Genomic DNA, 24,653 nt, shown 5'->3' with positions numbered 1-24,653 from the left:
CATGAACACCGTATGTGGGGTCAGCAGGCTTTTGGCTGGTTTTACTTCATCCTTAACTTTTCTGGAATACAAATTATAACACAGAGACTAAACTAGGTTGACTAAACTGAATTTCAGTTCTTATTTCTTCCATAGACTTGCCAAATCTTAGTCAGTCTGTAACTCAGTTCCTATTCCTATGGATTTGAAACACAAATTCACCAAAATACCACTGTTCGGGGTAGGTATTGGTGGAGCCTATAGCAGAATAGGACTATCACATAAAGTCAGGGCATGGTCATTATGTTTGAAATATCATGCTCTGAATCTATTTTTTTTAAGCCTGCATACTCAGTCTAGGCTGATGTTTGGAGTCTGAAAGATGGGAAGGAGGGATAAGCAGAATCATGTAACTTCTGATCAGTTCCCAGAAGGTAGGTGAGTATTGAGGAACACTCATTTCTTCTCTGCTTTTTCCTGCATCTGAGTTGATGCACCTGCCATATGCAAAGACAAGCCCAGGAGTGACTTGTTAGGACCTCTTGCTCTGCCAACTATAGCTTCAGCATGCAAAGGTTAAAAATACATAAATAAGACAAACCTATGTAGACACTGAATAGTTTCTCTGATGTGAGAAACTGAAAGTGTAAATAAGGATCCAAATGTATAATAGATAATCTGAAATAAAAGTTCCAAAGGGGAAGGAGAAGTGGGGTGGGGAAAAGGAAAGAAGAGAAAGGAGTAAATACGAGAAAAGCCAAAAACAGAAACAGTCTTTGTAAATAGAGAGGGGTGGAGGGGTTGAAAGGAGGGCAGGGGAATGGAGAAAAAAATAAGAACCAAGATATATTATGTAAAGGTACAAATGGTAAATGTATAGCTAAAAATATATCAATAAATTTAACGAATAAAAAAGAAAAGGTTTAAAATACATTAACTATATCGTAGCTTAATTCTGACCAGATTAAAACTTCCCTCAAATGCCAAGATTTGAAAACGCTATATCACACACCCAGCAATAATTCTCTTCATGCAAAGCACACTAAACTTCTCCGTGTTGTTAGCTCCACGGTTTATAGCCAGAAGACTCATGCCTTTGTATCCTTTCCTTCCTCTCAAAACTGCATCTAGCCTCATCATTAGCACCTTTGTTTTCATATCAAGTTGAACAACTTATGATAGACACAATATTTTTAAAAAGATTTTTGCATATTAGGGTAGAAGCAGATGTACAATACCATAACCTTTCTGTGAAGGGCATGGTGAGAGCTAGTGTCACTAAAGTTACTAATGTGATATAAAATGAAGAAATTAACATGCAAAAGTTAGATTTATTTTATTCTTTAAAAAGCATCAGTAAAAAGGAGCCAACTGAACCAATGGCCTGAGTCTCCATAATTCTTGAACCATTAGCATTCCTGGTTCACGATTTAATTTAATTGGTCCTGGGGATCAAACTTGGAAACTTGTGCTTTCCAGGCAGGCAGAGGAATCACTGAGCTAAATCTTCGGCCCCTCAATTTTATTTTTGGCATAACGTCACTATGAATAATGATAATAAGTGATTTCTAGGGAATTTTTATAGGAAAAGAGCCCTTGGTGACATGATTAATACCAAGAAAAGCTTCAATGAATTAACTTATCCCCAATAGATATTGACAGTGTCTATTTATATAAAACGTTATCATTTATACAAAATCAAAGCAGGAAAATTAAACAAAAATAACCAGTTATTTGGCTGCATTTACCTTCTTTGGAGACAGGTTGATCTAGTGTGCTAAACTACATGTGCTATCTGCTTTATAATAAAGGTCATTGGCTAGAGGCTCCAGCCACGTGTAGTTTAAGCTTTTCCATGAGTCTTAGCCTCTCTCCTTGGAATCCTTGCTGCTGGGGCTGAGCAACTTGCAGGAGAAAGTCAACCTATTTGTTATTGCGCCTCCTAGAACATGTTGGATTTCCATGGACATTGGATTTTCCCTAATGATTCTAGCTTCTTTTCCCTCAATATTCCTCAAAGCAAGTACTTTAAGTACATTATTTTCCCTACTTGCTTGAGGACAGAGCTTATACCTGAGAAATTTCAGGGAGAGGGAAAGTGGCTACTATGTTCTAGGAGATAGGAGCTAGTAAAAGGCAAATTTATGGTTTGGTGATAGTGTTTAATAATCACTCTAAAGTTTTACAGAAGCAAATCTCTTGGCAAGTCAGTACCCATAGCCAAGTGACAGCGCAGTGAGGTCTCAGAAGCCAAAGGGCTGGGACTGATGCCCTAACCTGTTCTAGGATTTAAGGGAACAATAAGCATCGTTTCACTGAAAACTAGCCAAGATTGTCCCACTATTGTCCTGAATTCACAACACTTTTAGTTGACAACAAAATTTAGAGATAATCTACTTCTGGATTTTTGGGGAGGATTTGTCACAATCATCTCCATTAACTCTGGAGGTGGAAGTAGTAAGAATCTGATAAGAATTGAGGAATGTGTGTGTATAGTTTCTACTCAACTTATAGATCTCACTGTATAGTAGTTATTCAGCAAGTGCTTTGAGTTCATCAGTACAGGTCTTACTTAGCGGCCCCCTAATTACAATGTAGTCATCTGTAAAATACAGTTACTAATCTTTCCCTCATATCTTGTGCAGAGATGAAGCAAAATGATTCAGTTATACTGACTGGCATTGTTAGGTGCTCATAAAAACCATTTCTTATTATGAAAGTGGGACTGATATAAAGATGGCAGTAAACCACAGGTAGCAAAGGTATTCACAAAAATTAAACTGTTTACAAAACTATTTCCATATTCATGAGTATAAACATATCCTGGTAACAACACAGCTGTGCTGCTTAAAGAATGAATATTTCTTGCAATAAGTGATTTCTCACTTTTCTTTTTAGACTCCAGCCTTGTCCTTTAACTCAGGGCTTGGTCTCAGGGCAAAACAAAGAGCTCTTTTTAGTCCCAAAGAGCCTCCTCCTTATGACACACTGTGCCTCTCAGGATCTTTCTTCCTCCTAATCCAAGCCATGAATACTTTTCCTATTGATTTCAGTCTGATACAGGGACAGGAGAGGCACAATCTACATCCACCACCACCCCAAGCTGCAACTGGGCCTTCATTTAACATCTTATATATTCACTCAGAGCAAAAGGGCACCCGTGCATAATTCCAGACACTGGCATTAGCAGGAAAGGAGACTTATGGAAACTCCATCAATTCTGCTTCTAATATGATGGCCGTACTCTATTTATTGGTTATCTATCATGTGGCAGATGCTGAACTCAGGCCTTCATTCATTCATTAATTGATTCACTCATATACTGAGTGCATACTCTGCACCAGAAACTTCTCTTACAGCTGTGTCTTAGATGAAATCCCTGCCTTCACAGACTTGACATACTTTATAATATGAACTAGTCCAGACAGTTCTAACACCTTTAAGAGAGCATGAGTATCCCCATTTTGTAGATGAAGAAACAGACTGGGGAGCTAAAGCATTTACTCAAGGATATTTACCTAATTGTGGCAAAGACAGTTTTTAAATCCTCATCAGAGTCCAAGCTCATTCTGCCACACCACAGACCTTCCCTCAATCCCTGTTTCTCTCAGATTAGAGTCACTGAGAGGAGAAAAACCAGACCTGAGAGAAGCATGAGATGACTGGCAAAGGAACAGCTGGTGCCTTTGGCTCACATTTCTCCTGAGTATACAAACCGGATTTCCTTTGAACCTACCCATGGTGGTGCCCTGTGAATAGCCGACATAGTAGATCTTTTCCTGGCCCGTTTTCTGCAAAATAAAGTTTATCACTGCAGGAAGGTCAAACCTAGCCATCTCATCATAACTATAAGGGGAAAAGACAAAGTTATATGAAAAATTATAATGAGGTACAAACAGAACCACCCCCTTCCCGGGTTTACAAATAAGTGCTTGAGGAGCTGGCCCTGAAAACTTGTTACTATGCCCCTCACAACACTCAGGAAAGACCTATTTCAAGTCTGAGCTTCTTGGGTGTCTGTGGGGTCATGGCCTGTCAGCCAGATACTGTTTGCTCCAGAAGCTATCGTAGAGTGATAATCAGCAGTGAATACTGAGTACAGGTCCACCTCCGAGGGGTGGGGTCCTCTTGCACTGTTAGCAGGCAGCAGAGGGCCATACCAATTGCTTTATGGGAAAATATTAAGCAGGAACCCTTCTCTGATGAAATGTATCAAGAGCAGGTGGTTACTGATAGATAATTTAAGTGAAAACAGAAACTTTTTGTAAGGCCATGAGAGATATTAGTCAAATTGATAATTTTCTTTCTTTTTAAAGACGCTACCTTCATTTTGTTTTTTTTTTTTTTTGGAGGTATTAGCCCTTATCATTCATGGAAGAGTTAGTCTCAGGCTAACCACCTACAAAGAAATGGGTCTACACATCTCATAGTCCAGTCTCAATCACTGGATGCCAACTACCATTCACACCTCATTAGCCACATCCAACCTTCAATATGGGAAGCCCAATATTCCCTATACTACCCCCAAAGACTCTCTAGCAAATTGGCAAAATTGGTGAATATCATGTTAGGATATCGATAACACAAACAAAATAACTTATCCAAATACTTGAAGCCCTAATTCTTTACCCACTCCTTCCAAAGACCTTCACGCCCACTTTGATCTCAAGATTTTCATATACCTGAAAGCCCAGAACTCATCTTGGTCTATGGAGAGGGTCTTATGTTTCCGAGACCAGGTGTTTCCCCTGCTGTTCCCCATCCACACATCGAAACCAGCATCTGCCAGGATGAAGCCCAGGCTATTGTTAGGCAGGTTGGAAATCCAGTTGCTGGCATCACCAAGCAGACCATGCTGCAGTAACACCACCGGCCTGGAACCTGCAGACATGAGAGGTGTTCAATTGTATGATTTGTCCTTCTCCTTTCTTGTTATTTTATAACCTGCAAGGGCTTTCAAGTCAGTCAAGCCCATGTTCAAATCTTGATTCAGCCATTTTCTATCTGGATTATCTTGACCAATTATTTCACATTTTTGTATCTTAATTTCCTCATCAGTGGTGAAATTTGATTTTTCTTCTGGCTTTAAAAGATCAGAAGTAACAGCACAATGCTTAGCAAAAAAAAAAAAGATTCAAAACAATACGGCTTTCATTGTTTTTGTGTAATTATTACTAGGGAACTTGTCTAGGATCCTCAGAAAGTATTAGAAGTTGTCCAGTAGAGGGCCAAGGATTCAGCTCAGTGGTCCTGCCACCTGCCTCATAAGCACAAGGTCTGGGGATCAATCCCCAGTACAAAAAAAGAAAGAGAGAGAGAGAGAGAGAGAAAGGGAGAGAGAGAGAAAGAAAATAATTGTCCAGTAGAGTGTGTACTAGCATTATTAAGATTAAATAGATACAAAAAATACCTTAATATAATATCTGACTATATAAACACACATATACAAAATGATGCAATGATTAAAGGTCCTCCATGTTAAACGAACCTATATACTAAATTGAAAGGAATTCCTTTCAGTATAGGAAATTTTGATCATCAAAATAAAATTACAGTCCAGTAAGTCCCTGACTTTCAAACATATGAGTTCTGAACTTTCACAGATACAAACAGACCTCCCATTACCAACATTCACAGATGCAAACAAACAGTGGAGCAGCTCCTCTGTCTGCCAGACACTCACAATTGTTAACATGCACTCACTGCGCAGTGCCACAGGGTGCAGCAGTTCAGTGCTCAGTCAGAGCCCAACAAGTCTGAAAGCCAGGGGAAATGGGTGGTGAAGTGGAGGGGACTGCCGTGAAGCACAAAGCAATAACTACAGAAACAAAGGTGAAACTTATCAAGAGATTGGACCAAAGCAAAAAGATGGTAGATGTTGCTCCATAATCTCCCACCTCCCTTTCTCCTCCAGATAATAGCTCTCTGCTTGTCAGTTCACTCCACACATCCCCTAGATGCCAGTTCTTGTACTGTACTGTGCCACTATTTAAGGTAGCTATAAAAGTAAAAATAGTTTATGTACAGTATTTTGTGTTTTTTATGCTTTACATTGTATATTTGTATCAAAGGCGTATAAGACTCACTTTGTCACACCTACCAACAAATCTGACTTATGAATGAACATTCTCCCAGAATGGAAATCATTCCTAAATTGGGAACTTACTGTAATGCACTATATCAGTATCCCATTAAATGCCCTACGATTGAAGTTAAAGGACAGCTGCAGGAACAATATCAGCCACTAGAAGGGAGTATTCCACAGTGACTGCATTAAAAGGCTGATTCCTTTAACAACGCTACTTGACAGTGAGAAAATAGTAAATCAGCAGGATATAAGAAAACAAAGTTTGATTAGTGAATAGGGGCTATAGGTAATCCTTGTACTTAGCAACTTCTGCATTTAATCAACTGCTGGGAAGATCCATGCCTTACCCACCCACTCCAGGGATTTGAGGTTTAGTGAAATATCTTCTCTCTATTCCCAGGCTACTCATTTATTATACCAAATTAATTGACTGGTTGATTGATTGACTGATTCATTCATTCTTGCATTCTACAAATACAGTATTCAGTAGCACCTATAATATGCTCAGCACTCTTTCTGATACTATACACAGCCGAGGTCAAAATAGATGAAGTCCCTATTCCTATTGAGTTTCCACTCTGGTAGGCCACAGACAGACAATAAACTAACAAGCAAGCATTTATCACATCAGGTTCTGTTAAGTGCTATAAGGGTAAGAAAGCAGGGTCCAGGGCCAAATATCAATAGGCGGCAAGAGGTTGCTGTTATTGTACAGTGGTCAAGGAAAAGGGGCTGGGCAAGATGCACTGGTGTCTGAAGGAAGATGTTCCAAAGAGACAACTGTGTGTTCAAGGCACTGAGCTAGAAACATGCTTGGCAGGTAGAAGACACAGCGGTGGAGCTAGTGTACAGGTTGACTTTGAAAAGCTACATGAGTACAGACTGAAACAATATTGAATCCTGAAGCTTCTTCACACCAAAGGCCAATAGCATTTACCCAGCACTTTTTGGCTGTAGTTGAGAACATGAGCCACAGTGGCAAACAGATCTGGATTTGAGTGCAACATACTGGCAAGCACTAGCACAGACATTCCAGACCAGTTACATAACCACGGTGAGTGGTAATGTCTTAGGGTTATTGTGAAAATAAAATGAGACTAATGAAAATAAAGCAATGAGTACTGTATTTGGAATATAGAAAGAACAAAAGAAATTCTATTACCTGTATGCATGAAAGAGAATGTAGCCACTGCTACAAACAAGGAGCTACAGAATTAAAAAGTTTAGAGCCAAATGGAAATGGGAGATGAGAATACTTTAATTAGTAATGAAAATGAATTTTATGAACCAGTATTCACTGAGAATCTTACATATTTAAAAGTGGAATTACAAAGCCATTTAAAATGTATCAAACATTTAAAATGTGCTGATGGAGCCTGGTTCTTTAAAAGGCATTACTGAAAAGTGAGGCAATGCCTTAATATTTAAAGTATTCTTTGGATGAGGAGCAGTCGTGAGGATCAGATTCTGAACTGGTGTTTGTATTCTTCATGAGCAGGCATTGGTGGGTGTGTTCAAGGCATCGTTGGTGAATATCCTAGAATACAGGTATGTATGTATATAATATGTAGGAGAGGCTTTGGAAAAGGTTGAGTGGCACAGGAGTCAAGAGGTGGATTTTTCATGAAGTTTGTTTTGTAGTGTTGGGGATTGAAGCCAGAAGCTCACATATGTTTAGCATGTTTTCCACTACTAGCTCAGTGGTGCAGCCACCTACTTTGCAATCACAACGTCCTGGATTCCATTAAAATAAAAAAAGAATCTAAACACACTGAAATTATACGGAAGTCATGGTTGTAGGAAAATTGCTGTGCTGGGGTGACACTGGGTAAATCATACCTTTCTTCTTGGGTTGTGCTAGGCCTTGAGGAATTCTGTTAACAGAAAGGATATACCCATCTTCAGTTGTAACTTCATACTCCTCACAGGGATAGCCTTTATGTTGAATGATTTCACTCTGCGGAAAAAGCAATTTCTTTTGAGATCAGCTCTATTTGGCAATATTCTTAGCAATCTAAAAGTAAGTATAGATTCCTCGATGCTTGCCGTAAGACATAGATGAGAAAGTCTTTGCTTTTCCCCAACTAATTATGTTATCTTAGAAAAACCAGCCAAGAGAATCAGCCCAGTCTTCACGTCTTTTGTAATGGTGTTAGCAATTGAACGGAGGGCTTCACACATTCTAAGTAAGCACTGCACCACTAAGCTATTCCCCTTACTCCCTGACTTATTCTATTTTTAATATGGACACCAGACTAGGACAATGGTTTTAAAGTGTGGGCCAAAACCATCAGCATCATTTGGGCACTATTTAGAAATGCTTTTTATCCCACTTGCACCACAGGTGCTGAACTGGGAACTCCGAGGCTAGGGCCCAGCAATTTGTGTTTCCACAAGCGTGATAAAGAAATCTGATGCGCTCTAATGTTTGCTAAACACTGGACCAGAACACTAACCCCAAAACCTGGGTGGGCATCAGGACATTTGCTTGTAGAGATTCTTGAGCCACTTGAGGTCTGAGTTCAGGTGATCCTAATGCAGCCAGCAGGACACCTGTTTCAGGACAACTTACCCGAGTCCCTGGCCATGCCTTCCCTAAGACACTTTCAATTCTAAAATAGACTCAAGAACAGTGTTCTTAACATTTTTCGATTAAAGATCCCTCAGTGAATTTGAGGAGGAACATGAAAATGGATATAAGTGTGGGCACACAAAAACACATTTGCATACAATTTCAGAAGTTTCATATTACTTGTTGGCTATATATGACCCTTGGGTTAAAAATCTCCACCTCATATAGTTGACACATGTAGAAACTCTTTGGAAAATAGGAAGTTGCCTAGTTGTCCTAGGCATCATCACAGTTCTTGCACAGTTTTCATCCAGATAAGAAACTATCACTGTCAGAGGCTACTGATAAGAGTGAAAGAGGAGAAATCTAGGTGCTCAAAACTTAGTGTAGAATACAGGACAACAGAGTACAGTCATTAAGAGGAAAGCTCTCAGGTCCCATGGCTGCCTCTGTAAATAAAACCCAGTTAAGCAAGTCTTATGGAATATAGTGTAAGTGTGTGCATATGTGCATGTGTGTGCATGTGCGGGACAACCACTGCATACTTAATTTTATTTATTTCTTTGTTTATTTTTGGTACCGGGGACCTAACTCTGGACCTTGCTCTTGCAAAGTAGGAAACCGAATCACTGAGCTAAACCCCTCGCCCTTGCATATTTAACTTTTAAAAAATTCCAGCAAGTATCAGAATTACTTACAGAGCTAGTTAAAGCTGGACTCTAATCTCAAATTTTCTGATATAGTAGAGCGGGTGGACCTGAAGGCTCACCATTTCTAACAGATTGCCAGATGATGCTGATTCTGCTGATGCTGGGACTATTCTTCAGGACTCTGTGTTGTGGACTGCTTGGTGAGGGCTTGGGCACAAGATAAATATACCAAACTCAAGAATCAAGGGCATCTGACTGTTACTGAGAGACTATGTAATGTGTCAAGTGAGGGCTGGAGGAAGTGAATGAGGAAGAAGTAAAGAAATTCTGAGCAGGGAGGACAAAGTGGGCAGGGCTTTGTGGAGGAAGGAGACACTGAGACTTGAGGATTGAATAGGAGTTACCTAAGAGAACCAAGCAGGAGGGGATTAGAGGCATAGACATTCCAGAAAGAAAACTACGGCTTCAGTGAACATTGTCTAAGGATAGTCAGCACAGTAAATTTGGCAGGACAGTTTATTAGGATAATAGCAGTACATAAATTGACAGGCATAAAAATATAGACCCACCTTATTCTAAAGGGTAAGATATTGCTTATGACCTTGCAAGTTTGCATAATCATATTCAACTCTTACATTTTGTTTTAAATTTCACATTACAGTTGCATTTAATGTCTAGCTGGGTGCTGTAATCCCAGCACTCCAAGGCCAGCCTGGACTACATAGTGAGACCCTGTCTCACTCCCCCAAAACCTCCCAAAATAAAAAAAGTTTGACTTTTAATCCCATCATCCACCCTTGAAAATTTAAAGAAAAACAGACACAGATCTGTATTTAAACATATCTGTATGGATGTGTTATTTACAATAGTAAAGAACTGTATGGGAGAGTGATTAAATAAATCCTGGGGTGGATGCTGAGAAGCTCCACCCAGATCCCATTGAGGGAAGGACTTGTGCTGTCTAACTGAGCTGCTGTCACCTCCTTGGAGAGGGCCTCAGTTATGAAGAGCCACAGGCTCCAAGGTCACGTCCTTTCTTGCCATGTCCAGAGATTGCTTTATTTAGGGTATAAGACTTGTTATCTCAGCCCGGCTTTGCAAACTCTGAAGGACTCTTCTTGCTGCACAGCTCCGGTAGGCTTTGCTGAGGCTGGTGTTGAGAGGCAAGAGTTGCGACTAGCCTTGTTCATTTACCAGCTCCTGCTTCATTCCTGGTTCTTTCCCATGGGGGCGCTCTCTGACCTTCCTCCTCCCCCTTGTCCCTTTTCTTTCCCACTCCTCCACGGACAGACAGGACGAGGTCTCTCACTCTTGCTCATCCTGGTCTTGAGCCTCAGCCTCTCCAGTGGCTGGGAATACAGGCATGCACCACCACATTAGTCTCTGAAGGTTCTCCTTAATAAACGTTCTGCATGTGAGTCCTGTCGTATAGTCTGTCTGTTCCCCAACCTGGGACAAGAATAAACACCTCAAAATGGAACATAACTTGGGAAGCTGAAGAGATATGCTTAGGTAAAACTTTGGGAAATTCTTCATGGTATGTATCATTAAGTAGAAAAAAAAACCTTGGAAAACAGTAAATTATTGCATAGCATTCTGTATTTGAAGACAGAAAAAATCCATAGATTTAAAGGAACAAAAGAGAAAGGAGCTAAAGGTGTAGGGAAGGTGGAATGGGTAGGGGAAGGGTAATAAGGGAAAAGAAAAACATGTGAGAGAATGAAAAGATGGAAATAAAGTGTTTGTAGATGGGGAGGGGAAGAGGGGGTGAAGGGAGGGCAGGGACAATGTCATGTAGAGGTACAAATTCCCAACAATGAATGTAACTGTACTGTATCCCTAAAATGTACCAATAAACTCAATTAAAGCTGAAAAAAAAACCACAATGAGATATTGCCATACATCTCTTATAAGTTCTAGGCCTAGAATAAAGAATAATATCTCTTAAATATTACTGAGTTGGGGCAGAGGATTTAGCTCAGTGGTTCTGCCTCCTGCTTCACAAGTATATGGTCCTGAGTTCAATCCCCACACCAAAATAATAACAATTACAACAGCAACAACAACAACAATAATAATAACTGAATTGAATGGCATGAATGTATCTGTGCTCTCTAATATTTTCCAAGGGCTTCACTGAATAACTTTTCAGTACTGGGGATTGAACCCCGGGCCTTGAACTAAGCTAGATCCCCAACTCTGTTTCCTTCATTTGTTTGTTTGTTTGTTTGTTTGTTTGAGACAGGGCCTTGATAAGTTGACAAATTGCCTGGACTGGGCTCAAATTGGAGATCTACCTGCCTTCACCTACCATAGCGCTGGGATTGCAGTTCGCTGAATAACCCTCACCTGCAATTTATAAAAAGTAAATGTTCTAAAAAAAATGAGAGCCAAGATCTGTCATGTAAGGGTACAAGATCCCAATGATGAATGTCACTGTACTGTATACCTAAAATGTACCAATAAACTCAATAAGATTAAAAAAATTAAAAGCAAAAACAAAACAAAACAAAAAGTAAATTTTCTTGGCGGTGCCCACAGAAAGTTGAGATGAAGTAAAGATGGACTCTAGCTTTTCTGAACTCTCAAGGAACCAGAAGTCAGAACAGAAATATACCCAGGATCACAAAGTTGGAACACTTGAGGAAAAGTATTTTTCCCCTCCTTTTTTGCCTTTTCTTAGAGTCCTGATTTGTCCATTCTTATATTTAGATGTATGTGCATAAAGTAACTATTTTTGTAATATTAAACTTCTAAAATAAAAAAAAAAGAACAAGAGAGTGCACATGAGAGTTATAAGTGGTTACTTCTGGGTATAGAATATATTAGTGATTATGGTCCCCTGCATTTTTCTCCTATTTTTATGTGATGAACACACATTACTATGGCAATATCAAAGAAACAAAATCTCAATTTAAAAGTCAACTGACCCTAACCTACCTCTGCTCTCCTAGTACACAGCAAGCCCTCAGCCGCCGCAGTCACCTCACATGTTGACCCCCTTGCCACCACAGTCGTACTGAACCCGTATTCATCCTCCAGAGTTCAGGCTAAGAAATCACACTGCAAAATTACTTTCCTATGCTTCCCAGGTTAGTTCCTCCTGTTCAGATTTCTTCTTTCATCTCATCATTACCATTCTTAGGAAATGAATATTTGTCTTTCCTGCTGGGTTGTGAGTTTCATTAAGCCAGGACTCCTGACTGTTTTTACATCTTTCTGTGGCTTCATAGCACTGCAGCAGGGGTTCAATAAACACCTGTGCGTTCAATAAACACCTGTTAAAAATATACACGAGTGAATACCAGAGCAAAGGACAGACTATTTAATCCATGTGTATCTGCATACAAAGTCAGAATCGATTCTGACCCTGTGTTGAATTGACACTAATAATTTTACGAATTTTCTATTTCCCTTGCCTGGTAATTAATTGATCAAGAGCAGAGCCCAATTCAATGGCTTTTTGAGGTTGTTATTGTTCTTCTTTTTCCTTGAGATAGTCTCCCTAAATTCCCCAAGTAGACCTTGAACTTGCAATCCTTCTGCATCAGCCCCTCCCCAGTAGCCTGTTCTAGAAGCTTCTGTACAAAGAATCTTAAACTTGAAGAAATTGAGACGTAGCTTAGTGGTGAACGATTGCTTAGTATGCAGGAGGCCCTGGCTTCTACTCAGAGTAACACAAATAGCCAAACAAAACCTTCCTCCTGTGAGGTATTAGATAAGTACGGGAGCAAGGGCTTTAGCACACAGCTGTTTTTCTCATCACACCTCTCCTGCTCAGCTGGGAGGGTTTGTTGCATGATGATCATAATTACAGGCTTTGTGTTTAGGCAAGCCTGAATTTAAATTGTAGCTCCACCATGTACCAGCACAGTACCTTGTTTAACTTGCTTTACCTCTTTAATCCCAGTTATTTAATTTGAAAAATGTAAATGATCATAGAAGACGAAATGAAATAGTATCTGTGCAGATTTTATCACAGTGTGTACTATGGGATAAGTGTTACTATACATGGCCATTATGAAAAGCCAGCTTAAAATTGGAAAGTAAGTTCTACCATCCACCAATAAAAATTGTCCAGGAGACCTACACGGATGTATCAGCATCCATACATCTTACTCATAGGAGTCCTTCTTCAGCACTCTGTGTCCTTTTATTGAGCAGATTAGAATAGCCCCAGATAACACTAAGGGTGGGTGCACCGAAAACACCAAGTCAAGGTTGATACTTTCATAATACAGGAGAAAGTAGGAAAAGAGAAAAAATACAGACAAAATGGAAATAATCAAGAATATTAAATTGGCCCAAATTACCTCAATTATTTCTTGCGCATAGGATTAACCTAAGAGTTCAAAGAAAAATTAAATGGTGTTTGAAACTCAAAGGGATTCAATCATTCACTCAGATTTACTTAATTTGCTTGAGCAGCCTCAAGATCTGCTAGCCCCCAGATTGGCATTCCTTCAGTCCAGTGTGATACTTTATTAGGATACTCTCCTAGGATGAATCATAACCATAGATAAATGTAATATACAATGCAGATGTGAACATTAACATCGAAGGCTCTTCACCTCCCCATAATGTTATGAAAACCCCAACTTACAATATTCATGAATGCTTCGGGGTCCACAGCTTTAGTTGGCAAGTGTCCTGAGTTCACATTTCTTTGAAGCAGATGTGCCACCAGAATCAGAAGCCACATCTCCACTCTGCGTGAAACAATCCAGGCTGTTGACAGGATTTCTGACATGGTCCAACATCTGCATTTATTTTCCCTGACAATATAATTACTACCTCTAAAGTCAAAAGAAGGATCTGTAGGTTTAAAACTTGTTCATTTATTTTCTAGCTTCAGTTTCTTCCCTCAGTTCTGAAACAAGTTAAGTAAGCCTAGTTGATAGGAATAGAACACCGAGCAAGCTGAAAGCATTGCCCATGATGTCTCAATACCATGTGGCTCCACCTGCTTCTCCGTCACAGTCACAAAATTACAATCACCAGTCACTCCACTTCTAAGTATGCAAAACCTCCTTTGATGCAACCCACAGATTCATGCATTTGAGACAGCCCATAAACCTTTGCTCTTCCCCACCAGTAATAAGGATCACAGGTAGCACCTTCCTCCCAGTCCTCCCTACTTTTCATAGTTCTTAGATGAGTAGAAAGATATGAAGTCTGAAGAAAACACAGTGAGTTTCTATAGTCACTTTCTGCAGCTTTGGCGATCATTGTCCTTTGGATGATGAATAAAAGCAGCTATGGTGGCTTTTATGTGAAATGCCCCAAACTTTAAGGACATTTTTTTATTTTTAGTGATGCTTAGGGGTATTGTTTAGCCCATTCCATATGGTTCAATTAAGCAGACATATACAACATTTACTTTGGTTTGTAGTCACTGATTTCTAGAAGACTGATACCTAGTAATTAAATCATCTGTAATAACTAAAATGATGAGTTTCGGACTAGTTATCATCATAAACTGAACGTCCCAGTTCAATCGTCTGTGATGCAATAAGGAGCTGTTACCTGGCCTAGTAAGAACTGAGCTGGCCAGAAAGGAAGATTCCTCTGTCATTTTAAGTTAAAAAAATGTGTTGGAAGTTAATTAAAAAATACTAGTTGAAAGATTTTTCTATCTTTACAGTAGCTCCTCGTAGTTGAGCTTTCAGCAGCCAAGCCACACTGATTTCCAGAGTCGGGGAAGGTGTGGGTGAAGAAGCAGAAGCTGGAACTGGAAAGGCGAGTGGATGAGCTGTGTCTGCTCCCGTGACTCAGCCTCCCCACGCAGGGCTGGCAGGGCCGGCCAGTTGATGTGAAGAGGCAGCCCTGCTCCCTTAGCTGGACCAGTGTGGGGTCTGGACTTGCCCACCACTGCCTACCGTGTGCTCAGGAGGAGCGACTGGACCTAATTTAAAAGCAGAGGGAGCAGCTGCCGGGGCTCCGTAGAGCCCCGTGACTTTCGAACCACACAGATCAATGAAGTTAGGCAAAATAGAATCTCGGAGGGCCGGGGATTTAGCTCAGTGGTTCCGCCGCCTGTCTCACAAGCGCCCAAGTTCGATCCCGGTACCAAAAACAAACGAACAAACAAAATAGAGTCTCTGAGAGGAGCTTTGCCTTGCACTGCTGACATTTTAGGAATTAAAATGCTAGATAGCCAAGAGAAGAAAAAAAAACAAAACTCATTCATCATGTTCAGATACTTTAAATGATTTGGTCAATATTGGCTAGATTGTGGTAAGGTGAGAAGTAAACTTCAGATATTTAAAGGCCCTCTTGGGTATTATGACCATATGAAATATTTCAGTGTCTTCCTCATCACTTAACAATGAAACCTCACCTACTACAGGAAGCAGTTATTTTACTCTCGTAATATCGTCTCTTTAAGAAGTTTCCTTCTGGGTGTGTGTGTGTGTGTGTGTGTGTGTGTGTGTGTGTGTGTGGCCTGGGGAATTAATCTAGGACCTTTACATCCCCAGCCTTTTATAATTTTTATTTAATTTTGAGACAGAGTCTTGCTAATTTGCCTAGGCTGGGCTTGAACTTGCAACCCTCCTGCTCCATCTTTCCAGGGTGCTGTGATTATAAGTGTGTCCCCACCACAGCCAGCTTCTTCTGGATTTAAATTCAGAATAATTCCCAATGATGTCATTGTAAATTTGGAAGATATAATGTACCTGTAAGTGTTACAAAATGACCAACTTCTATATTGAGTGAATATACCTGTGAATACTATAGAGATTTATTAATGAGATAATTGGTGGCAGTAAAGAGTAGTTCAGAAAAAATCATTTTTCAAAATGAAAGTGCAAATTCCTTGCAAGTCCTTCTCATTTCTGTTTGAATTCCAGATTGGAAGATTCTCAAAGTGGTATTCCCTTACTTCCAGTATGGAACTGGGTTTTACTGAAGTAATATTTTTCAAGTTTAAAACCACAGATTTATCCAGGCAAGGTGGCACACACACAATCCCAGCATACAGGAGGCTGAGGCAGGAGGGATTGCCATGAGTTTGAGGCCAGCCTGTATTGTATAGTGAGTTCAAGGTCAGCCCTGAACTATATAATGAGACCCTGTCTCAAAAAAGCCAAACCAAACCAATACAAAACCAACCAACCAACCAACCAAAAAAACCTCCACAGATTTGAGGGCTTGGGGGCATGCCACAGAGCCAATATGAGAATCAAATTTAAAGCTTTTATCGTAATCACTGTATGATCAAATAAGCAAAATGTTTGTCCTGAGTCCAACTCACACCCCACCCCTTCTGTTAACAGGCAAGTGGGTGTGCCCTCCTAGCTGGTCAGACAGGCCTGCACATGCATGATTCTCACTCTGACTTTACTGGGTATCATAGCTACTTCAACTCACACGTGAAGGCTTTTCATAAACTGCACCCTAGAGCTGGCATGTTGCACAACCTTCGACATCAAAAGAAGCAGACAACCTTCGGTCTGACTCCTAGCATTGGTCTAGGAGTTAAACCTTATAGTTTCTGGTTCTTCCTTCTCAAAAATCTAATTAGCTATGAAAAAATTTAAACACTATTCAGTGTAAGCTTTAATTAAGAAGATAGGCTGTGGAGTCATGTAAAAAACTCCATTACTTGTGTATGTGATTTTGAGACATTTTGCTCTTTTTCCCAAGGCTCCTTATTTGTGAGATGTGAACAGCAATAATGCCTTCCTCTCACCTAGGGCAGCTGTGAAGGTTAAAGGACATGAGAACACACTTTGAGAGTTTGTTTGGGGGTTCTAGCAGGGGAGCTAACTACTCGTATACCCTTGACCCAGGAAATGGCCCTACTCTGTTGTGGAAGGTTGTCCTCTCAGACTGAGCGTACAGCTTCAGGAGGGACACGTGTGGAAAAGTGAAGGAGAAAGGGAACACTTGCCTAGTCAGGCAGACCAGCCAAATCAACCCTGGAGATCAATGTGGTGACAGATGTCACGACCAGATCTTTGGAAAAGGGAAGGGGACCAAGAGTAGGGGGGGGGGAGTTGGGGGAGGGAGAGAGGACATAAAAACAATTGAGATGTGTATGTGTGTGTGTGCATATACTGACCCTCTACAGTGAATATAATCATTATGTACTGCAAATGTGTACTAATTTAAAAACAAAATGCGCAGTGCAGAATGAGCTACCATTTTATCTCAGCAGGTTTACTTTATGCAGGCTATGAGATTACACTGCAGGGCAGTTGCACCTGCACAATGGTCTCCAGCTCTCTCTCCCAAAACTTGTCAGATGAAGCAGGATGTCTCTATCGACTCATGATGCTAGGAAACACCTCGCATGGAGAATGGTAATCACATGGCTCCTACATTAATTCAAGTGTGAATTCTGACTTCATCCCTTACAGAGCCACTGATCTCCATTCCACTCAATATCACAGAGCCTCAGGTAATCGAACCTTCAGAAGCTGTGAAGATCAATGCAAAAATCTATACAACATGGAACCTATGATACAGTAGGAATTTAAAGAATTATAGCACCTTTCTCCTTTCCTTTTTCTTCTTAATGAACCTATGGCATGAACATAAACTTGGTGACATACATTTTCACAGTTTTTCAGAACTAGGTTTAATAAAACTTACTTTTTAAAATAAAATCACTATGTAGTTCAGGCTAGCTTTGGACTCACTATGTAGCCTAAGCTGGCCTCAGCCTCCTGAGTGCTGGAATCCCATAAACCATTTACTTCAGCCATCTTATTTTTCTTTAGATTATACAATTTAATAGGACATTATAAAATGCATGTTCGCGTTAAAATTTCAGACATGACGACTTGCATAAACTAAGATGTTCATTCTGCTTTTCTTTCTGATGCTAATTCCCACAATCTAATGTGTATACCTCAAGAAACTTTTGTGTTTACAAATACACATAATTATATAACTTGAACAGATATATGCAACTCCAGTGATAAAAATTAAAAATAAAATAGGTGGATATTTACACATTTATGTATAGTTCTAACAGTTTTTTACATTATCTGCAGATTTTATTTAGATCTGATCCTGAAGGCTCATTTACAGAAAAGAATAAAAATGACCATGAAGACAGTCATTCATTCCCTAGAACTCACTAAGGATAAATCGATCTCATTCCATGAGGGTCTGTGCGCCTTGAAATCCTGGTCTTTACTTCACCCAATTCACGAAACCAGCCACAGGTACTGTATTTCCTAAGGCAGTGATTCTCAAGATGTGTTCCCAGGAGTACTAGCATCAGCTGGAATGGAATTGGGAGGCAGATGAAAATTCAAGGACAAAGACAAGAAGCACGCTCCCCATGTGTACTTCTAGTGGTTCCGTAGTGTCAAGCCCTACATGTAAGCCTCTGATCCACTCTTGGCTGATTCTGGTACATGACAAACAGTGAGGGTCTCATCTCATTCTTCCACATGTAGGTGTCCAGCTTTCCCATCACCATTTACTGAAGAAGTTGTCCTTTCCAACACTGTGTATTTGCCACCTGTGCCAAACTGGCCACCTGGAGATGAGTAGATTCATTTCTGGAGCCTCTATTCTGCACCACTGGCCTACACCAGTGGTCTATACCATTATCATGCTGTTTTGATACTGTACCCCTGTGTAGTCTATATTGAAGCAGGTACTGTGATGCCTCCTCCTTTGTTCTTTCTGCTCTCAAGATTGCTCTTGCTATTCAGTCTATTGGTATTGTGACAATTTAGGATTCTTTTTTCTATTTTTGTTAGTCATATCATTGGCATTTTATAGAGACTACATTGAATCTGTAGTAGTGTGAAAATTTTAATCTTCCAATCCATGAACATGGAATATCTTTATAATCTCTGTGACACCCTCTTCAATTACTTTTAGCAGTGTTTTGTCATTTTGGATAAAACTTTGAAAGCCCTCCAGCTGTGGCTGATCTGCAACGTGGCCTGCGCGGTGTGGTGCACTCCAGAAGCTCAAGCTCCTCATCTTCTGCCGCCCCTTGGAGATGATGTCTGCCCAGCAGCAGGTTCACGTCCACGAAGGCCTTGGCAAACTCCCTCTCTTGTGTCCTCGGGTGCAGAGCTGACACCGCTCCTGCCCATGGGATCCTCTTCCCTCGGGGCGGGGAAACCCCACTGCGCAGGGCTGGACTGAGGAGTCTAACACTTTCTACTATACAAAAATCCTTTCCATTTCAACATTTTTACTATATCTCATTTTATTTAACAGCTGCCTGAAGCTACCTTATTTGGCGTTAACAAGACACAGTATATTGATGTGATGCACTTAGCGTGCTTGCCTAACTTTCACAACGTCCTAGGATCAATCCCCAGTATCTGCATCCCTATCTGTACCTTTATCTCTGTCTCTACCTATCTAACTCCAAGATACACACACACACACACACACACACACACACACATATATGCAAGTAAGCTTGTCCACACATACTGTGTGCATATTTGAGTATTTTTACCGAATACAGTTACAGATGTAGAGTATCTGGGGAAAGCTTATACACTCCATGTTTTGACAGCTACTGCTAAACTACCCACTATAAGACTGAAGCAATGTGACTTCTCATATAGAGCATGAACACAGATGTTCCTCCATGCTTCCTTTACCACTCCTACATTTCAAAGATCTTTTTTAAATTTTGTCCATCTGATGGGATCAAGATTGTTGAATATTCTTGAGTTATAGGGAATCTTTGAATTTTAAATGTATGCTGCCTAATTTTGCTTCATAAATTGCCTTTTTAATTGTTAGCCTGTCTTCTATGTTTTAAAATAAAATTTAATGATTTGCTGGGGTTTTTCACCATGGATATTGATCTTCAGTTTTATACATATTAATATATTTTCTTTAATATTGGTTTGCGGGAAATTCAGTTATGATTTAATCATATTTTCAAATGTTATGGAATTAAGATTTAAGAAGTTTTCTTTTTTGCTGAGGCAGATCTCCTTTACCTCAAGGTTAAACATTATCTCGTTTATATGTTCAATATTCTAATAATTTTTCCATTGGATTCCAGACCATTTGAAATTTATTTTTCAGTATGAGGTAGTACTGGATCTGAATTATATTTTTCTACCTAGTTATTTAATTTTACCAGACATTTATTATATCTTTTTCATTCCATTTGAATGCATGTTACCTTTACCCCTCATCTGATGTTATAAAAATCTGGAGCTCCAGAAAGATGATTTTCTTAAAGCAATGGTTCTCAACTAGAAGCATTCACATTCCAGAGACAATTGGCAATACCTGGGAGTTTTGAGTATCATTACTAGGGGAGTACTGGTGGCATCTAGTGGCAAAGGCAAGCAAGTGCTTCTAAACACCCTAGAATGCGCAGTACAGTGCCCCATCACAAAGAAGTATTGCATGTGGCCCAAATGTCAACAATGATGAAATTGAGAAATATGGGAGTCATCACAGTACATAAACGTAGATCAGGGGGAAAAAATCACGACACACACACACACACACACACACACACACATTCCCTTCTGTTTAAAATGACTGGGTTTTGGTATCTGCTGATAAAGCTTCCAAAAATTGTTCACATATGAACTTGCCATCAGGGTTTAGTAGTTGTTTACTTTCCATGTGAGAAAAAAAATGTGGCCTTTTCTCATTGTCCATCTCAGGAGCAATATTCATTAATTTCTATGAGGTGGCTCATTTCTATGAGATGACACTGAAATGATTTATTCACACCACTCTACGACAGACAGTAATCTTCCAGATGACAAACATATATACTATTGTGTCCTTTTCAGAGTACTGGATTTTATTAGTGTGGGATGGGGCCAAAGTTTTCAAAACTGACTTTACCTCTCATAGTTCAGAAAATCACATTCACAGTCATCAGAATGACCTAATTGATGATGATGATTTCAGGTCACACACAAAAGCTTCTGAAGCAGAATCTCTAGATTTGGGGCCAAACACCTTATATTTAATGAAATGAATCAAATTATTCCGGAGATGAGCTGGGTTTGGGGGCACTCCCGTGACACACACACTCAGACAGACTGAAGGGAGTGAGCCGTAGGGCAAATTCTCCTAGGTTAGCTTCCTTTCCCCACAGGAATGTGGTCAAAGAAAGTGAAATAAGAATTTGGGGGGGTTTAAGGCTTTCTCTGAATTCACTAGCACTAAAAATGTAGTCAAATGATGATTCACAGTAACCATCACCTCTGAGATTTTAAAATTTGTAAAGAGAAACTGCAGGGGTTTAAAGCATACACATAAAGGTCACAGATAATGATAGTTTATGTTGGTTCAATTTCTTTCATCTCAAAGTGGATTTAAACATTCATTAAACATCAGTAAAACAAGCTGGTCTTTAATAAATACAGTGTCACAAAGCCTAAAGAATAAGATAGTGCAGATTTGGTCTACAGGACGCTAAGTAGAAGAGACTGTCCATCACCTAATGCCCCCACCCATGAAGGGATATTTTGCTTCATGTGCAAGTGTATAAGGTTATATTATATATCAAACTGCAAAATTCATTAACTTCTGCTAGAACATCAGAGTAAAAGTTTTTCTGTTATATAATAGAAAAGAACTGAGGTTGTTTATAACTTTTGTTTAAAAACAATTATGATTTCAAGTACAATCTGTGAAGTTTTTAATCATATCATATAGCCATACAAAATGGAAACATTAAAGAACAAGCCAAGATGAATATCATCAAAATACTGTCATTTGAATTTTATATGATAAACTTTACTAGCCGTCTACTACTGGAATTATTTTTTATATGTTGGAATCTGTGTCCTATTTTTTTCTTCAAGATGTTTTTGCTTCTAAAAATGCTTCAAAAATCACTGGAGAATGGTTTCTATAATTGCTGTCCTCTCACATTATATCTAGGTCTTTTTTTAAAAAATTGGAATATACATATTTATATGGTGAACTTTTGCAATTTTGAAAATTTTGTACACAGTAGAGAAATGGTTGGAGATTCTTTTAGTCTTGCAGTACTGGGAGGAGAGTCAGGCTTGGGTGGCTTGTGAAATTTAGGCTTGAGTATCACTCAGCTGCAGAAAACACCACAAACTCTTATGAAAGGGACTAAGAGATGAGAGGTACAGGGATAGGTATGTGTTCAATTCTGGAACCTGGAATTACTAATTGAAACCTAAAGGTACTGGTTCACCTAGAAGAGACTTATCTAGAAGAGATAATACAAAAGAGTGGAATGTAGAAGACTTGGGTTCAAATCTCTTCCTTTCACCATCTATGGGCCCTTGGACATTTTTCTGTTTTTCAGTGTGTTTATCCACACATTAATAATAATGATGGTGACAATAATAATCATTATCTTTCTTACAGCAGTGTTGTAAGCCAAGATAAATTATGTATATGAAGTGCATAGCAGGGTCCTTGGCACAGAGAAGCCAGTTAATATATTGTTTCTATTTAGTTATTTTTAGTATAATTATCACTTTGTGGGTGTCAGGTGGAAAAGCTTAAAAATAAAGCTGGTTACTTGGAAATTTATCTCATTTTTTCAGTGGAAATTTAAGAGATTGGAACAGATGATCCCTGCAATAGACCACACACTAGAATAGGCAGAGTCTGTGCACGAGCTTCCACTAATCTGCCTGGCTGGAGAGGGCTTGGCCTCCATGGCCGCTGTGGGCTTTGCCTTGACAACACAAAACGTGAGTAATCAGAGTTTCTCCACAGTCTGTGTAAACAGCCGCTGCACATATTGATTACCTGTACTGGTTAAATCACCCAGTCTCACATCAACTCTATGTGTTCCAGACTTTTCAGAAATAGACAAAGACTTTCAAAAGACCTCCGTTTTTTGCCATAATGAGGATTCTCCATCCATTGAAACTCTCTGAGAACTCTGACACTAGAAGTTTTTTTAAAAATTCACCTGAATGTCTTTAGGAATAAATTTCCTAACATATCTTGTGGACCTTTTAAGAGGTTACTACATTTCCAGAGCATCATCTTTTTCTGTTTTCTTTCTGTAGTACATGATCAATTCAAAAGGAAGCAAAGCAGATTTTCTTGCTTATCCCATGAAATATGAAAAGACTTTTTTCTCTCCTCCAAAAGGTTACTATCAATTTTCCTCTTCGTTGTACACTTGAATTTTGCAATTCATTTCCTTTTAAAATATTCATTTTTTGTGTAAAATTTTAGAACTTTTGCACAGGAAATTTGGCAATGTGTAGAAAAATTTAAATTTTCTTAGATGAAAAATTTATTTTCAGAAGCTATGCATGGTGAACAAAAATATTGAGAAGAAAAATAGTGAAAAATTGAACATAGCATAAATATCCATGTAATGATATGTGTACATAGATTTTAGTTCATCTTTAAAATTCCATTCGGCCACTATAAAATTACTGTAAAACTGTATTAGAAGCATAGTGTTCATCAAATGTTTTAGCAGGGAAAAGAAAGACTACTAAACAGTAGTTATTGAATAGTTTTGAAGTTACAAACAAACATGAATAGAAAAGAAAACAAAAAGAAATCTATCAACATTAACCAAGTGGGGTTTCTGAGGTTAAAGATACAGATATATAGATCTAAATATCTATAGAGGGATATAGATATGGATAGTGTGTGTTTGTGTTAGCATCTATTTTCTAAACTGTTTATACTAAACAGATTATTTTCAATTAGCTGAATACACAATAAATCATGTTTTCCTCAATTTGAGAAAATATTACTGAATCTATTTAATCTAAGACAGTGAGTACAATTCAGAAGCAGCGAAAGCCATGGATATGACTTACCTCAGTGCAGAGTTCATTTGCTGAAGGAGGCAGATTCAGCAATGGTGTGTCCTCAAGCTACCGTATAAAGGAAGGCCAAGGCAGGAAAGGAACCAGGACACTGAACCAGCAGAGCTTCCCTTTAATCAGCCATCTCCTTAGCAACCAGCTTCACTGCCTCAAGCTAAAATTCTTCTGGAGTTGCTTTAGTCTGAGGATGCTATTTTCCCTGTCTGCCCTGTAGAGTTCACTGGTTAATGTTTTCCCATGTATAGTGTATTCATCACAGTCTATGGAAGATTTCAGTCTATGGAAGATTTCACCTGGTTGTTTTGCTCAGTTTTCCATTATTGTTACAAAATATCTGAGCCAATCAACTGAAAAGAAAAGGTTTATTTTGGCTCCGTTTTAGAAGTTTCAGTCCATGGTTGGTTGGTCCAGTTGCTTTTCTATGATCAGGCAGTACATTAGGCAGATGCACAGACAGAGAAAGTCCTTACCTTTGCTTGAAGCAAAGAGGCAGAACGGGGTGGGGCTTCCAGTATCCCTTTCAAGGGTATACCCCTGGTGACATAAGTTCCTCTCACTAGATCACACCTCCTAAGGATTTCACAACCTTCCAAAAGGGTCACAGGCTG

The 24,653-nt window shown here is 39.3% G+C and overlaps 1 protein-coding gene across 2 annotated transcripts in view; it reads right to left on the bottom strand.

Moving 5' to 3' along the window:
• Lipm (lipase family member M) overlaps nt 1-24,115 on the bottom strand; it is a 29,597-nt gene extending 5,482 nt beyond the window's left edge. Inside the window, exons 1-5 of one of the 2 annotated variants that reach the window (XM_019204672.1) lie at nt 24,037-24,115; nt 13,893-13,998; nt 7,907-8,024; nt 4,662-4,860; nt 3,716-3,825 (exon numbers count right to left, since the gene is read on the bottom strand). In XM_019204672.1, the coding sequence (XP_019060217.1) occupies nt 3,716-3,825; nt 4,662-4,860; nt 7,907-8,024; nt 13,893-13,998; nt 24,037-24,053 (550 nt within the window). In that variant the 5' untranslated portion in view covers nt 24,054-24,115. Of the gene's footprint in view, nt 1-3,715; nt 3,826-4,661; nt 4,861-7,906; nt 8,025-13,892; nt 14,040-24,036 lie in introns of those variants that run through there. The other variant, XM_010605008.1, reaches the window with a different exon arrangement.
• Between the last annotated feature and the right edge of the window lie 538 nt (nt 24,116-24,653).

This window comes from Fukomys damarensis, unplaced genomic scaffold (assembly GCF_012274545.1).
Source record: "Fukomys damarensis isolate Sample0158 unplaced genomic scaffold, DMR_v1.0_HiC HiC_scaffold_20, whole genome shotgun sequence".
Lineage (NCBI taxonomy): Eukaryota > Metazoa > Chordata > Mammalia > Rodentia > Bathyergidae > Fukomys > Fukomys damarensis.
Note: the sequence above shows the minus strand (reverse complement) of the source record. Positions and strands in the feature narration are given on the sequence as shown.